This window comes from Vigna radiata, chromosome 6 (assembly GCF_000741045.1).
Source record: "Vigna radiata var. radiata cultivar VC1973A chromosome 6, Vradiata_ver6, whole genome shotgun sequence".
Taxonomy (NCBI): domain Eukaryota; kingdom Viridiplantae; phylum Streptophyta; class Magnoliopsida; order Fabales; family Fabaceae; genus Vigna; species Vigna radiata.
In genome coordinates, this window is record NC_028356.1 from 4,503,365 (window position 1) to 4,520,433 (window position 17,069).

Below are 17,069 nucleotides of genomic sequence, written 5' to 3' on the forward strand. Positions count from 1 at the left end.
TTAAAGAGGTGCCACTAGTATAAATAGAAGATGATTGTATCATATGTAATCAAGCCAAAAGAAATTAGAAACATTGAAATATAATAAGCCTCTAAAATCTTCAAATCTCTCCTAATTTTTAAACACTTTCTTTAAGCCTCTAAAATTTCCTCCTAACAAAGTAGTATCAGAGCCATAACATCTACATAGAAATGACATATGTCGGAGTTCCCTTTCAAGTCTCGATGCTCACCAAGAGCAACTATGACATCAGAGCTTAAGGATGATAGCCCTCCTTGGTGCACATGACGTGTGAGAGGTGGTGAAGAAGGGCTACACCAAACCAGAGAATGTGGACAATCTTTCTCAAACTCAAAAGGAGAGTTTAAGAGACTCAAGGAAAAGAGGCGAAGATACTTTCAAGAATATTTTCGAAGTCATGTCAGCCAAGGAAGCATGAGAGAAGCTTAAGATCTTTTACTACGGAACAAATGAAGTAAAAAAGGTACGTCTTCAAACTTTGAGAGAAGAGTTTGAAGCTTTGCATATGAAGGAAGGTGAACTAGTCTCTGATTACTTTTCAATAGTTTTAACAGTTACTAATTAACTAAAGAGAAATCATGAGAAGTTAGATGATGTAAGAATTATGGAGAAAATTCTTAGATCATTAGATCCAAAGTTCGAACATATTGTCACCATTACTAAAGAAACCAAAGACTTGAAGGCCATGTCAATAAAGCAACTTCTTGGTTCGTTGCAAGCTTATAAAAAAGGAAAAAGAAAAAGGAAGAGATCGTGGAACAAGTCCTCAAGGCACATGTTGATCAAGGAAAAAACAAAACGCACACAACCAATCAAGATGAAGTTATAGTCAAGAACAAGGACGAGGGTATGCATATGGACGTGGACGAAGACGAAGGCCTAACGACCATAACCAAAGAGGAGAAAGCTCTAACAAAGGTCATGGGAGAGGAAATTCGAATTCAAGGTATGACAAGTCACGAATCAAGTGTTACAATTGTGATAAATTTGGACATTTTGCTTCTAAATATAAAACCCCTAACAAAAATAAAGTCGAAGAGAAAGTCAACTATGCTGAAGAAAGGTGTCAAGAAGGTGGTACCTAACTACTGGCTTACAATGGCCAAGATAGAGGCAAGGATAATCAGTGGTACCTTAATAGTGGAGCAAGTAACCATATTTGTGGAAAAAGAAACAATTTCGTAGACCTTGATGAATAAGTAAAGGGAAACATGGCTTTTGGATATGAATCAAAGGTGGCGATGAAAGAAAAAGGTAATGTCCTCATCCGACTAAAGAATGAAGAACATCAATTAATTTCTAACATGTATTATGTGCCAAGCATGAAGAAAAACTTCTTGAGCTTAGGACAACCCTCGGAGAAAGGTTATGATATTCAACTTAAGAATAATAACCTTTCTATAAGAGTTATATAAGTAAATTCATTGCAAAGGTGCCAATGATAAGAAATAGAATGTTTGTGATCAACATTCAAAGTGATGGCCCATAATGTTTTAAGATATGCTACAAAGACCAATCATGGATTTGGCATCTTCGATTTGGCCATCTTAAATTTTAAGGATTAGAGTTGTTCTCCAAGAAGGCAATGGTGAGAGGGTTGCTTTGTGTTATTCACCCCAACTAAGTTTGTGAAGGATGGTTATTTGGAAAACAATTTCGATTGAGTTTTTCGAATGAGTCAGACTCAATAACTCAAAAGCCATTAACACTCATAATCGTAGATGAGTGTGGCCCAATCAAGCCAAGATCATTCGGTAAGAGTAGTTATTTCTTTCTCTTCATTGATGATTTTTCAAGAAAAACATGGGTATATTACTTAAAAGAAAAATCAAAAGTATTCGAGAACTTCAAGAAGTTTAAAGCCATTGTTGAGAAGGAAAGCAACCTTGTGACCAAAGCTTTGAGATCCAATCATGGAGGAGAGTTCACATCAAAAGAGTTTCAAAAGTATTGTGAAAATAATGGAATTAGACAACAGCTGAAAGTGCCAAGATCCCCTCAACAAAATAAAGTGGCGAAAAAGAAGATAGAACAACCCTAGAGATGACAAGGAGCATACTTAAAAGCAAGAGACTTCCAAAGGAGTTTTGGGCTGAAGCCATTGCATGTGCAATTTATCTTACCAAATGCTCTCCAACAAGAAGCATTAGTGGAAAAACACCACAAGAAGCATGGAGTGGAAGAAAGGCATGTATTTCTCATCTTAGAGTCTTTAGAAGCATAACTCATGTTCATGTTCTAGATGAGTGATAACGGTCATTCTTACCATTATCTATGGTGCAATTTTCTTGCCAAATCAACACTCCTGAAGCTTGAAACACGCTTAATCCTCTTTTTAATCTAACTTTGTGAATAAATTCAGCTTAGGTTATACCCACTAGTTTTCATCATTAATTCCTCAAATTTTGTAGGAACTTTGTTTGCTTTGGAAGGACATTCAAGCTATAAAGAGTGGAGAACCAAGGAAAAGCTTAGAAGATGAAGTTTTGAAGATGTTTCCCTGCACAAGTGGTGCCCAGACGCCCCTAAAGGGCGCCCAACGCCCTTCAATTCGTAGTTTTGCCCATTCGCCCACGCCCAGGCGCCCCTGAAAGGCGCCCAACGCCCTTTGTCTCGCTATTTTTGGCAATTCTTCACGCCTGGGCACCCCTGGAGGGCGCGGAACGCCCTTTGCCTCGCATTTATGATGATATTGTAACGCCCGAGCGCCCTAGAAAAGGGCATTGGGTGCGACTTTTTGCTGAGTTGGCACCCTAGACCTATAAAAGGCACACAGTTTTCAAGGGTTAAACTGCTTGGTGGCTGAAGCTCTTAAACATCATTTTGGACACCTTGGAGCAAGTGTTGGGCTGTGGGAACTCTTCCTTCTTCCTCTTTGGGTCTCCTTCTACCCATTTTTCTTCCATTGTAAGCTCAAGCTCTCCATGATTATGGAGAGCTAAGTTCTTTTTGTTGGGGAATGATGTAAACTATACAAACCATTTGTAAATGCACTTGTTTTAAATGAATTTATGCTTCTTTCATTACTTGTTAGTGTTTATTTCTTTGATTAAAGCTTGTTATGACTTGATCAACCATGGCATGATGTTAGGGTTTGCTTAGTATTAGGAAATATTTTGTGAACCTTGAAATGAACATAAACACCTAAAGGAAATAGTGTCTAGGGATAGAGCTAGGACCTTTGGTTGTCTTAAACTTCTTTTCATAATGTGGGTGAACTTGTTGGGTTGCCAAGGGATTGGGATTTTAAGAAGTGAACCTAGGCTTTCTCACCAAGGGATTGGGTTTAAGTAACTTAGCTAGTTGGCAAGAACACGTTAATGAAGAAGAGTGGTTGAGTGCATTTGCATAGGATTGTATTAGTTGAAATCATTCTCCAACATATCCATTCCATATTTTCATCAATCATTTCATTTTCAAGTGTTTTGACCCCAAGAAGTTCAACCCTTTACTTATGCATTACTTTTACTTTCATTGCACACTTTCACACTAAAATGGAATCATTCTTTAGCTTAAATTAGTTAGTAACTATACGATAGTAAAGTAATGACCGAGTCTCTTGGGAAACGATATCCGGTCTTACCGATTTTACTACTTGAGCGATTTGGTGCACTTGCTAAAGTCTCAACAATGAGAAGTGAAGTAAGCTTGAATACAAAAGTGAAAAATACATTTTCATTGGTTACAACACCAACTCAAAAGGGTACAAACACTACAATCCTTATACAAGGAAAACAATAATCAATCAAAATGTAGTGTTTGATGAAGAAGGAGAATGAGATTGGTCAACAAACTGTGAGGACCATATCTTCTTCCGTAGCGTTGAAGATGACGTGGAACAACCATAGGAACCGGAAGAGGCATCTGCTACTCCACCTACTTAACCAAATACAACTCCTCAAGAAGACGAAAGCTTAAGTGAAATAACTCCACGTTTTCGAAGTCTCTAAGAAATCTACGAGGTAATCGAAAATCTAGACAATGTTACTTTATTTTGTTTATTTGTAGATTGTGAGTCCATGAACTTCCAAGAAGCAATTGAAAAGAAAAGTTGGAGAAATGCTATGAATGAAGAGATCGAGGCGATAAAGAAGAATGATACATGGGAGCTAGTCTCGCTTCTGAAAAGGTACAAAACAATTAGTGCCAAGTGGGTCTACAAAGCAAAGAAGAACTCCAAAGGAGAAGTTCAGATATATAAAACAAGATTAGTGATGAAAGGCTATAATCAAAGAGTTGGCATCGACTATGACGAGATATTTTCTCCAGTTGCTCGACTAGAAACTGTTAGACTTATTATATCATTAGAAGTTCAGAATAATTGGAACATACATCAAATGGATGTCAAATCTACCTTCTTAAATGGTGTTCTTGAAGAAGAAGTCTACATTGATCAACCACAAGGATGTGAAGTCAAAGGTGAAGAAGACAGAGTCTTGAAATTAAAGAGGGTTCTTTATGGGTTGAAACAAGCCCCTATAGCTTGGAATGTTTAGATTAACAAGTACTTCAAAGAGGCGAATTTCATCAAGTGTTCATATGAGCATGCACTATATGTTAAAGTTCAAGGCGGAGATATTTTGATTATATGCTTGTATGTCAATGACTTGATTTTCACATGGAACAGTCCAAGCTTTTTTGAGGAATCAAGAAGGATATGACCATGGAATTTGAAATGACCGACATGGGCCTTTTGGCATATTATCTCGGAATTGAAGTCAAGCAAGGAAATGAAGGAATTTTCATTACTCAAGAAAGTTATGCTAAAGACCTCCTCAAGAAGTTTAAGATGGATGATGCTAATCCAGTTGTACTCATATGGAATGTGGCATCAAGTTGAGTAAGAATGAAGAGGGAGTAAAAAATGGATTCAAACCTCTATAAAAGTCTTGTTGGAAGTTTACACTATTTAACTTGTACAAGACCAAACATTATCTATGTTGTTGGAGTTGTGAGTCATTACATGGAAGCTTCAAAAACTACTAACTTCAAGTCTGCAAAGAGGATTCTTCAATATATCAAAGGCACAACAAGCTTGGCCTATACTACCCCATTTCTAACAATTACAAGCTTGTTGGATATAGTGATAGCGATTGGAGTGGAGATATGGATGACCGAAAAAGCACAAGTGGATTTGTATTATACATGGGAGACACAACCTTTACTTGGATGTCCAAGAAGCAGCCTATTGTCACTCTTTCTACATGTGAAGTAGAATATGTAGATGCAACTTCATGCATTTGCCTTGTTGTTTGGTTACCAAACCTATTAAAGGAGTTAAGCTTGCCAGAAGTGGAGCCAACAAAGATTTTTATGGAAAACGAGCCGACAATAGCTTCAGTAAAAAAATTAGTCTTCCACGATCGAAGTAAGCACATTAACACTCGTTACCATTACATTAAAGAATGCATCAGCAACAAGGATGTGCAAATGGAATACGTGAAGACGCATGATCAGGTAGCATATATCTTCACCAAACCACTAAAGAAGGAAGTCTCTATGAAGTTGAGAAGTTTGCTTGGAGTACAAAATCAAGTTTAAAAGGGGCTATTGAAATGTAAATTGATTTTTATTTTGGGGTTATAAAATAAAAGACCAAGATTAGAAAAAAGATTCAAATAGAAGCATAGAAAATTCTATCTAGAAGGATTCTAGAATGATATAAAAAAGTATCTAGGAATGCTTATCTATAAAACGCCTCTAGATAAGTTTAGAATTATAAAAATATTTTAGAAATTTCTAAAAAAAAAAATAATAATCCTTAGATTAATGTTGTGGTTACAAAATCTTAATAATTGATTGAAGATGTTATACTAACATAAATAAGAGATGATTATAACATTTGTAATCAAGAAAAAAAAAATCATTCAATATAACAAGTTTTTCTTTCTCTCAACATCCTCAAACTTCTTCCAATTTTTAAACACTTTCTTCATAGTTCTAAAATTTCCTCCTCTCAAGAAATCTATTCTGGTGGTGTTAGAACTAATTCTGTGATTTTGTTGAGTTAGGAAATCGATCGTGGTGTTAGAACCCATTATGTAATTTTGTGCATGGGGAGCTATTCTCTCCTATTGTCAAGCTTTATGAGGAAATCATCAACATTATCTGTGTTGCAATAGGAAAGCATTTCATTAAAATAATAGTACCACATATAATAACAAATATTAGAAAAAACTTAGTTAACCTGAAGTAGTAAAAACAAAAGGTAAAAGGGTTATGTATTCTCTAAACACATGAATGTAATAATGTTGATGAACTATAATCATATTCAAAGCATACCACATTATTGCAAGATTATAACAGTCAACTTATAAAGTATGTGAACAACTTTTCATGAGACAATTTTCAAGAAAAAGATTATAAGTGGAAATTAATTTATAAATAAATAAATTTTTCATGTTCAGTTTATGGATTATATAGTCCCATTTCACTTTGAATTTAAGAGCATTTCAAACATTAGACCAAAATGAACCATGTAGAATTTATATACTAAATATAAAGATAATTTTATACTCTTTCTTTTCTATCTACTAAAACAATTTTTATCTATCAATTAATTAATCACAAATTTCACCTTAAATCTTTTTATCTTCAAATCTCACTTGAAATAAATAACACAAACATTATTTTTAATTTCATTTATTCACTCTTCCACATATTTATTTTTGAAAGTGCAACACAATGTTTTATAACCTTGTTTAAGAGATAATACATATATATATATATATATATATATATATATATATATATATATATATATATATATATATATATATATATATATATATTTTGATAAAAAATACTATCATCCACTGTCGTTTATATTATCTTACAATTATTTATATTCTAAAAAAGCCAACACGTACCTTAACATATTAACTATCTTACCATTTTCAGGTCATGGAGGTTTCCAATATAAAAACTTGAGGAAAAAAAAAAAAAAGAAGAGGACTTTATATTGTTACTTACTTCAGAATGAACTCCTTTTCCTTGTGTAGAAAAAGCACTTGTTAAAGGAAATATTCTTTCTCCAGTAGAATCAGTTTCACCTCCTGAACCTTCTTGAACAGACCTTAGAAGAGTTTGAGGTGAACTATTTGAAGAAATATGCTGTCTCTCTCCCAATCCTTCTTCATTTGATACTTGATTTCCAATCCTTTGGATCAAATCAGTTAACGATTCATCTTCTTCATCTTCATCAACAACTAACTTCCTCTTTCTTCCTGGTTGACCCTTCTTTTCTAACTTTTTTGTTTCTCCTTCACCAACCACCTTCTCCATGACAGTTTTTTGTTTCTGTGAGTCTGCAGACTTGTTGGAAAGATTGTGAAGTGCTGGTCTTCCTCTTCTGGTATGCTCAAGGACTGGTTCATCATCTTCTCTAAGTATTTCCCTAAGTAAGCGCACCCTTTTAAGTTTCTTGGAAGACTTCTTTTGATGAAGATCCTGAATTTCATTCTCAGTTTCTTCATTCTTCTCACTATCCCCTGCTTGAACGTCATCTCCGGTGACCGGAGGAAACTGTTCAGCATTGTGTTCAGGCACAATATCTTTCTCGGTAACTTTCAGTGCTTTTCCTGCACGTTTACATGATTTTCTTAATTCTTGCAGGCATTGGTCATCTTCACAAATCTGCTTCCCTTTGTTAGCTACCTGTGAACAGCTTTTGTCTTCAGTTGTGACATTGTTAACAACAAGCTCCGCCTCAGTCTCATGAGCTACAATTCCTTCAAAACCTGTCTCCAAGTAAAGAAGAATTTTTTGTTCTAAGTGGGAAATTTAAAATTTCTAGCATCAAAATGTTATTATTATTATTGCTATAATTAGATGCTCAATTGCAATTTAGTTGAATAAATTAACTCGCCTCTTTCATTTTCCTGCGTTTCTTGGACGAGGCTTGGACACACATCTGAAGATCCAACATTGTTTGATACTTGAAGATTGAGATCATTCTCCATAAGGTCTGGTGAAAATAGAGAAGATCAAGCCAAAGATTTGAAATATTAAGCAAAATACTCTTGTTTTATTTTGAAGTTACCTGTTATTTCATTGATTGAAATCTGATCAGCGTCATTGTTTTCCTCTTCATTAATTGGTGTATGATCACCGTTATCTCTATCATTAATACTACCAGTCAAGTCAATGACTTTGATAATATCAGTTTCTTTTCTAGCAGGAACATTCTTATTTGTCAGAGGTTCCTGAACTTCCTTACAGGATGTCCTTTGGTCAGTTTCATCACTGATATTTAACAAATTTTCTCTTCGACATACACTACAACTCCATGATGGGAATTTTCGAACCACTAGTGGAGAAAGCGATGGTTGTGTCTCAGACCCTCTTACCGGGAAAGATAGACTTGGGTCTTTATTACTCATTTCAGCAACGTAACCCCTGCAATATTAACAAACAAATGTTACAGTTATGAAACTAGCATAAAAATATTATTTTTATCAGACAAAAATAAACATGTTAATGGGACAATTGGGTGATCCCCATCCATATATAACAAAATCAATAACATAAAACAGAAAAAAAAAAACATAGAAGAAATTTGTTAGGATCCTCCTTACGACAAGAAAAACCTAGTATATCACAAATGTTTATTTTTTAGTGATTATGTTCTTGACAAAGATACTGAATTTATTATTAAGCTCTTTAAGTACAATATAACAAAGGTCTTAGATCCTTTGTTCCCATTCCCATCAAGCACATATAGCAGTTGTGATATACATTGTCCTCAAGGGTTAGATATGCTGCATTGTGTTTGTAAACAATGATAGTTGGTTTCTCTCAAAATTTCAATCCTTCAAAAGGTTTAGCTATCCAATCCTAATATTCTTACTTTTTAGACAACTTTCAATTATATTAAGTCATGTTATTTTTAGAAAAACTCACTACCCTGCTCAACAAACATTTTTAATCTAATAGCTATGTATAATAGCTAAGTCATATTAAGTAATATTTTTGTGTAATTTTTTCCACAAATAGTAGTCTATGTTTAAACATTTTAATTCAAAATACTACAAAAAAAAAATTATCTCCTAAAGATTGAAGATACTTCTAAAATATCTACATGCTGTAAATATTTATAGAAATCGTGTTTTTCAGGTTCATAATCAAATTTATATTTGAACAATATCTAGTTGTTACCTCAATCCCTGTGAACGTCAAAATGCTATAATTTTACTTCTTTATATTCTCCATTATATATAGATCAATTACGCCCAAAATAATTTAAAGAAAATATCTCATCATACACTTTTTTTAAATATAATGATTGTAATTAGTTATTCTATTAAACTGTTAATTTTTTTAAAAAATAATGAATATAGAGCATGGTTCTTAAATTGTTTTAGAAGCAATTTTATTCCTTACATCAACAAAATATATTAAATTCCTTACATTAACAAAATATAATTGACTAATTAAAGCATCTATAATTCAATCATCATGTGCACTTCCTTTACCAACAAAAACTTATTAAGAAAATGAAAACAAGAAAACAAATTCATCTATTCAACTGTATTTTTATCTTACAGATAAACAAGAATATAGGGAAAAGAATAGAGTTACCTTAATGAGAAATGATTACAGGATGGAGTGTCTCCTTTACTCATCTCAGTAGTATAGACTAAATCAGTATATTTCTTAGGTTCCATAAGCTTGATGATAATTGTGAGTTCCCCACTGAATACTACAAACAAGTACAGTTATAAATCAAATTGAATTTTCATAGAAGTGAAATAGGAAGGCTAAAAAGCAATACAGAATTTTAATAAACACGTTACATTTCCCTAACCAAACAATCAATATAAAGTTTACAAAATTTAAGTACACTATATTTGTGTTTTTTTTTTTCAACAAACAATAAATATATTTATACTAGAATGTTGCCCATACTTTACTATGTTTGTATATATATTATTCCTTCTTCTGTATCAGATGTACATACATGTACATATTTGTAGTTATATAAATTTTATTAACTGGTTGATAGATGTTTTAACAAAGGAAGCTTTGTGATTTTGAAAGAAGAGTACAAGAAACTTTTGATACTATTGTGAGAATAAAATTTTAAATACTCTCTGTGTGGAGGCATTCCTTCCAAAGAATACTCCAAGTTCTCAGTTTTTTTTTTTATATATCTAAGTCAAAAATAAGTCAACTTAAAAAAAAGGGTAAATGTTATTATAATTTGAAATAAATAAAAAAATGTCTATAATACTGTTTGATTTTTCCTAAATAAGGTCTAAATAATAAGTGTAGAAAATTATATAGGGGAGCTTTAATTAGAGAAGCTCCTAGAAGAGAGTCTAAATCTCTCCATTAACATCTATAAATACTCCATTGTAACATTTTCAAACAAAGAAATTTGAGTTCTCTATTAATTCTCATCTCTTTTTCTAACAAATTAGTATCAGAGTTAGGTTTGATCTAGAGATTTGAGAGAGAGAAAAAAAAAAGAGTTTAGAAATATTAAACAATGAATATACTACTTTCTAATTTTCTCGTCTTACAAATGAGAATTATGAAAAATTGTGTCCTTGTGTGAAAGAATTGTTAGGCTTTTAAGGTGCTTTGGATATTGTACAAAAAGGTTATAAGGAGCTTCAAGATGAAGGAAGCTTATCTCAAGAGGAGATGGAGAGTTTGTTGAAGCAAAGAAGAAAGAGCAACAAGCCTTACTCTCATCCATCAATGGTTGAATGATGACATGTTTGCCTTCGGAGATCTTATAAAAATTTATCCAAGGTGACGACAAAGTGAAGAAGATAAGGCTTCAATAACTAAGAAGAGACGTTGAAGCTTTGAAAATGAAGGAATCCAAATCAATTTCAAATTATTGTTTAAGAGTAAAGACAACCACCAACTGAATAAAGAGATATGAAGATAAAATAGAATATGCTCGTGTGATAGAAAACATTCTCAATTTCTTGACCCTAAAGTTCGACTACATAGTATGTGCAATTGAAGAATCAAAAGATCTTGACTCCATGAGTCTTGAAGAGTTGGAAGGTTCTCTATAAGCTCATGAAGAAAGATAGAAAAGAAGACAAGAAGAGCCATTATAGCAAGCCCTTAAAGCTCATGCTTCTTTGAAGAATAATGGAGGATTTAAGAGTCAACTAAGATGTGGACGAAGAAGAGGACATGGTCGTGGACAAGGAAGGAGAGGACATGCTCATGAACATGAAGGAAGATGAAATGGTAATAATGCTTCAAACAATGAAGAAAGAAGTTATTCATCATTAAGAACCCGTGAAAGAGCAAGAGGAAGAAGTCATGGTTCTTTTCAAAATGAAAGAAAGTATGAAAAATCTAAAGTTGAATGTTACAATTACCATAAGCTTGGTCATTTCTCTAGGGAATGTTGGTTTAATGACGTGGAGAAAAAAAAATTAATCTTATTAATAAAGAAGAAGACCAAACCTTGTTGCTAACCCTAAAAGGTGAAAAAAAAGGACGCTAATTGTTTATGGTACTTAGACAATGATGCTAACAATCACATGTGTGGATACAAGGAGAAGTTTATGGAACTTAAAAGAGAATGAGAATGGAAATGTGTCTTTTGTATTTTAAATTGAAACAATATTTTATTATGTGTCTAAATTAAAAAGCAATATTTTAAGTTTAGGTCAACTTCTTGAAAAAAGATGAGATTTTCATGAAAGATAAATATTTTTGGCTTAAAGATCAAAATGAAAATTTCATTGTTATGGTGTTTATGTCAAAAAATAGAATGTTTATCTTGAATATAAAACCTATTGAACCGGAGTGTTTAATGGTGAGCATGTAAGATAAAACATGGTGTTGGCCAATGAGGTTTGTACACTTAAACTTTAGTTTTCTTAAAAATTTGGGAGGAAAGGAGATGGTGAAAGGGATGCATACAATCAATAGTCAAAATCAATTGTGTGAAGAATGTATTCTTGGAAAGCATGCAAGGAAAAACTTTCCAAAAGTAGCTACCTCAAGAGAAACAACTTTTTCAACTTGTACATACCAACATATGTGGTCTAATTAATCACCATCAGTTGGAAAGAATAAATATTTATTACTCTTTAGTGATGATTTCAGTAGAAAAATGTAAGTGTTTTTGAAACAAAAGTTAGAAGTTTTTTCTGCTTTCAAGAATTTCAAGGTTCTTGTTGAAAAAAGAAAATGGTTTTAAAATCAAATCTTAGATTTGCTCTGAGGGACAGAATTCACTTAAAGGGATTTCAATGAATTTTGTGCAACTCATGAAATTCGTTGTCCATTAAGTGTTCCTAGATCGTTGCAACAAAATGAAGTAATCAAAAGAAAGAACAAATCCATTCTTAAGATGGCCATAAGCATGTTAAAAGCTAAACATATGCCCAAGGAGTTTTGGACTAAAGTTGTTTCTTATGTAGTCTATTTGTCTGATCGATCTCCAACTTTCAATGTCAAAGATCAAACTCCTCAAGAAGTTTGATTTAGAGTGAAAGGAAGCCTAGTGTTAATCATTTGTATGTCTTTAGGAGTATAGCTTACACTTATGTACAATGATTTATGAATTCAATACATCCTGTTTAGTAGAAAGACGTATATTCCATGCTAATTATCAGACAATTACTTATTCACAAATCTTGTGGGGGGCTAATAGTTTTCATTTCCCATCTCATGGAAAACCCTTTTCGCTCCGCTTAGCCCTACCTCCCCCTAGTAGGNGTATTTTAGTGNTAGGTTCTATAGGAACTGGACGATCCTATTTGGTCAAATACTTGGCAACATTCCTTCTATCGTATATCCTCGATTAATGAAGTCTTATATGCTTGAATTTTAGGATTCTAGTATTAAGCGAAAGGTTATACTTATAATTATGGGGTTAGGACAACCCCAGATTACTAGTACTGATAGACAACATTGGAAAAGAAACACTACACTTGAAAATCAAGGACACAAAAACTTTGTATTTATCTATATCTATGGCTTATCGAGATTGGGATTAACAGGAATGGTTGGGACAATAAATATCTATCTCGTTCATATTTTGGATACCCATAGAGGTGACTAATTCCAGGAAATTAAATATGTTTCTGTTGGCCAAACATGTTTCCCAGCTCAATGACTGAAGTGCCAAATATGTTGCTGTTGGCTATGATGCTCATTCTAAAGGCTACAAATTATACAATCCAAGGTAAGTCATGATGTTGAATTTATGAAGAAGCTACATGGTCTTGAGATGCTCAAGAAGAAAATATTTATGATTTTCTTTCTACTCTTGAAGAAGAGGGAGCAGATCAAGAAATTGCAATTCAAAATGTCACTCCTCCTCATTCGCCCCCTCCATTAGCTACATCTCATGCGAAAAAAGAAAGTACAAGTGAAAGGCCAAAGAAGACAAGAGACATATGTAACATTTATGAAAGGTCTGATGAAATCGCTCATAATCTTAAAGAATTATAATGCCTTCAAATAAACTGTGAGCAACTACATTTTAAGGAAGTTGTGAAGAATAAAAGGTGGAAACTTGTCACAGAAGAAGAGATTCATTTAATATAAAAGAATGATACTTTGGAACTAACAACTCTTTCCAAAAGACATAAAGCTATTGCTGTAAAACACGTGTACAAAGGTAAGAATAGTAGTAGTGTAAAGGTCGAAAAATACAAGTCATGACTTGTAAAATGCTATATATCTGCACAAGTACTAACAAAGAGTTAGTATTTCATGATTGAAGTAAACATATAGACAAGAGATATTATTTCATAAGAGAATGTATTTTTAGAAAGGAAGTGAATCTCAAGTATGTCAAGACTCAAGATCAAGTCAAATATATTCGTCAAGTTATAAAAATTTGAAGAGTTTATAAAGCTAAGAACAAATATTGATGAAAATTTCAAATTGAAAAAGAGAAATATTATTGTAATTTGAAAAAAAAAAGTCTATGATACTTTTTAAATTTCGTTAAGAAAAGTCTAAATATTCTAGAAAATTTATAATTATGAAAATTGTAAAAAATTCTATAGTGAAACTTTAATCAGAGAAACTCTGGTAAGAGAGTCTAGTCTATATCTCTCCGTTAATACCTATAAATACTCTATTGTACAATTCTCAGTTTTTTCTTTAAGGATGTATTATCTATGTTCATTCTTGATGAAAAGACCATAGATATTCCAATTAAGAATAAAATTTATAAATTTACCTGAAAGTGAGAAGAACACTTAATTAGGTAAAAAAAAAAATAGTTTATTTTTTAAATGACTCTAAAATATAAACATGAGTTATCTGTTTACGTATCTCTCAACGAATCTCTCACTACACTATAATTATCCATCTCTATGTATATTATTCTTCAAAATACCACTTTGAAGAGAAGAGAAAAAATTCATGAAATGTAAAAAATTAAATTAACTTTCTTTATGTATATATATATATATAATAAAATTGATAGGAAATCTAAAAAAGAAAAAAAGTAAAACCATTAAGATTACATATCTCCTCAGATTTCTTGGAATATCAATTGCATAAATTCAATTTCAATTTATAGCTAGGTTTTCATTTCGTTTAACATAAAGAGACACAAATAGTTACGATTTTGTATACACAATCATATTCTTCGTAATCTCTGTCCAACTATATCTAAATAAATTTAACTACTCGAAAATCTAATTTTAATTTTGAAATGATATAAGATAGAATTTAAATAAATACTTCTAATTGTACCTCAGAAAAATTAAATTCCAAGATTATTGCTGCTGATTACTTCCTATTTCAAAGAGACACTAAGATTTCCGACAATTTGCGTAGAGGTAGATGTAGTTGATGAGAGAGGAGTTCACGAAGAAAGACGTCGAAGATTCTGATGATTCCTTTTAGTTTGTTAGGGTTTTGGTCCAGTGAAATCAACTCACTAAAATAAAACAAGGAAAAAGAATATTTAATGATATGTTTACTCACACTACATTTTTTTTAATTTCAATATTTATTCTTTCTTAATTATTATTATTATTTTGAGATGTAATTGTAATAAATACTATTTTTTATCAGAAAAATAAATATATTAATAAATACTACTAATTATACTTCATAAAATTAAATTATAGAAGTTATCTCTATTTTAATTAAACTTTGAATAACTCTAATATTTATAATTGTCTTTTTATAATGATTGAATAAGATATAAAATTATTAAGTTTATTAATTTTTATAAAAAAGAATTTAAAAATAATATATAAAACCATTTTTAATTTATTAAAAGTATAAAAAATATTTTATATTAATTCATAATGTCATTATTTATATTTTGAAAAATTGATAATTTATATTTTAAATAATATTAGCTTTAAAGAATTTTAATCATAATAAAATTATAAATGTTCAAAATATTTATTATTAATTTTATTTATAGACATTTACCTACATTTCATATACTAAAAACTAAATTGTAAAGTTGTTGCAATTAAGATTTTTTTTCATACACAAATATATATATTAATTTAAAATATAATTTGTACAAATTTGTTCCCAATTCAACAATTAAGAACACTGAACAACCACATACTCAATCAAACTCACAACTTTATACAACATTAGAACTTGTAAGGTCTGATTTTATATTACTCAATACCTCTCATATTCTTTAAGTGAGCTTCTGGTGTCCACATTATTGTTGTTAGAGTCTTGTTTTGATAAACATTTGCATTTTATGTGAATAATTTTGTAGATTAAATATGCTCCAACCCTATTGTGTTATATATGATGAGTAACATTCATTCTCATACAACTAACCTCTTATATGTAAGTATTAGTATATCGACACTGCTTGTCATCTCTTCCCTCCAACTTCTTAGCTATTTCAGTCCATTTTTTATCATCAATCTTATCAGTTTTCTGCAGTTATAAAAATAAGATTCAACACAAAATTTTATTCACAAGAATTTATCAAACTAAAAATTAGATAAGAATTCAAGTAGTGTAAATCTGAGTCTTATAGGGAACATAAATGAAAAACTCTACCACAATAAAGAAGGAAAAAATTCATAAATATATTTTGAAGATAACTGAAATAAACATTACAATGTGCTCAAAAGTTTCAAAGCTATATTTAAATTCAATCTGTACTTACAAAACTATCACGGAATTGGAAATCTGGGATGACTTTGGTCGTAATGAAATGTGGAGGCACAAGGAATTTGTACCAATGAGAAACCTAGGATCTTGAACAGATGATGCAGGAAACTGAATTGGTAGTGCTAAGCAGAACAGTATGGGTTGAGAGTAGTAGCAGCAAATGCTTTTAGTATCATGTGGAAAATTAAAGCATCGGATGAAGAATTTGCAAGTCATATGTTTTTTATCTATCATTCTGTCTGCTCTGTGTAGAATCAATGTCTGGAGGTGGGTAGATATGAACTTGTCCTTCACAATCAGTTGGAGAATAATCTTATACAATTTTTCACATGCCAGGAGATGCTAACAAAATGAAGTATGTGTGCTGTTAAAGGAGAACAATTCACAACAAATAAATACACATCCGTTTTCATGTCCTATATTTTGTATGTGTAAAAGTAGTATCCATGCTACACCATGATAGAAGATATTTTCAACATAAATGGTTACATAGAAAGATCAACGACAGGTGGTGAAAAGAGTGTTGATCAACATAAATATATTCATCTCGTACATGAAAATAGATATTAATAAATGATTCATGAAGATCCGATCAGAATGAAACCATATATCCAATAAACTTGAATCTTTATAACGGATACAGGAACATGGAATACATTGAGGTATGCATATAAGAAATTACACACACCGTTGGGTGTAATTTCATTGAGATAAGATTATATATGAAGAGGGTTATGGAAACCATGAAGATAGAACCTCAATTGCAGATGCAGTTTCACTAGGCCAGAAACACAATGCCATGAAGCAATTGGTTTCATGGGTGGAGGACCAGTTAATGTCATTTTACATAAATTTCAGTTAATTCTCAATTATGTGTCATTTATTGTATAACTTTTTACATTTTTCTTTCTTGTTTTAGAATATTTTAACAGCCATACTATATT

The 17,069-nt window shown here is 31.7% G+C and overlaps 1 protein-coding gene across 1 annotated transcript; it reads left to right on the forward strand.

Moving 5' to 3' along the window:
- Positions 1-11,178: 11,178 nt before the first annotated feature.
- On the forward strand, positions 11,179-13,056 carry LOC106763286. The gene is given in 3 exon segments (XM_014647489.1): positions 11,179-11,235; positions 12,836-12,962; positions 12,965-13,056. Coding segments are annotated over 3 exon segments (276 nt in total).
- Positions 13,057-17,069: the final 4,013 nt, after the last annotated feature.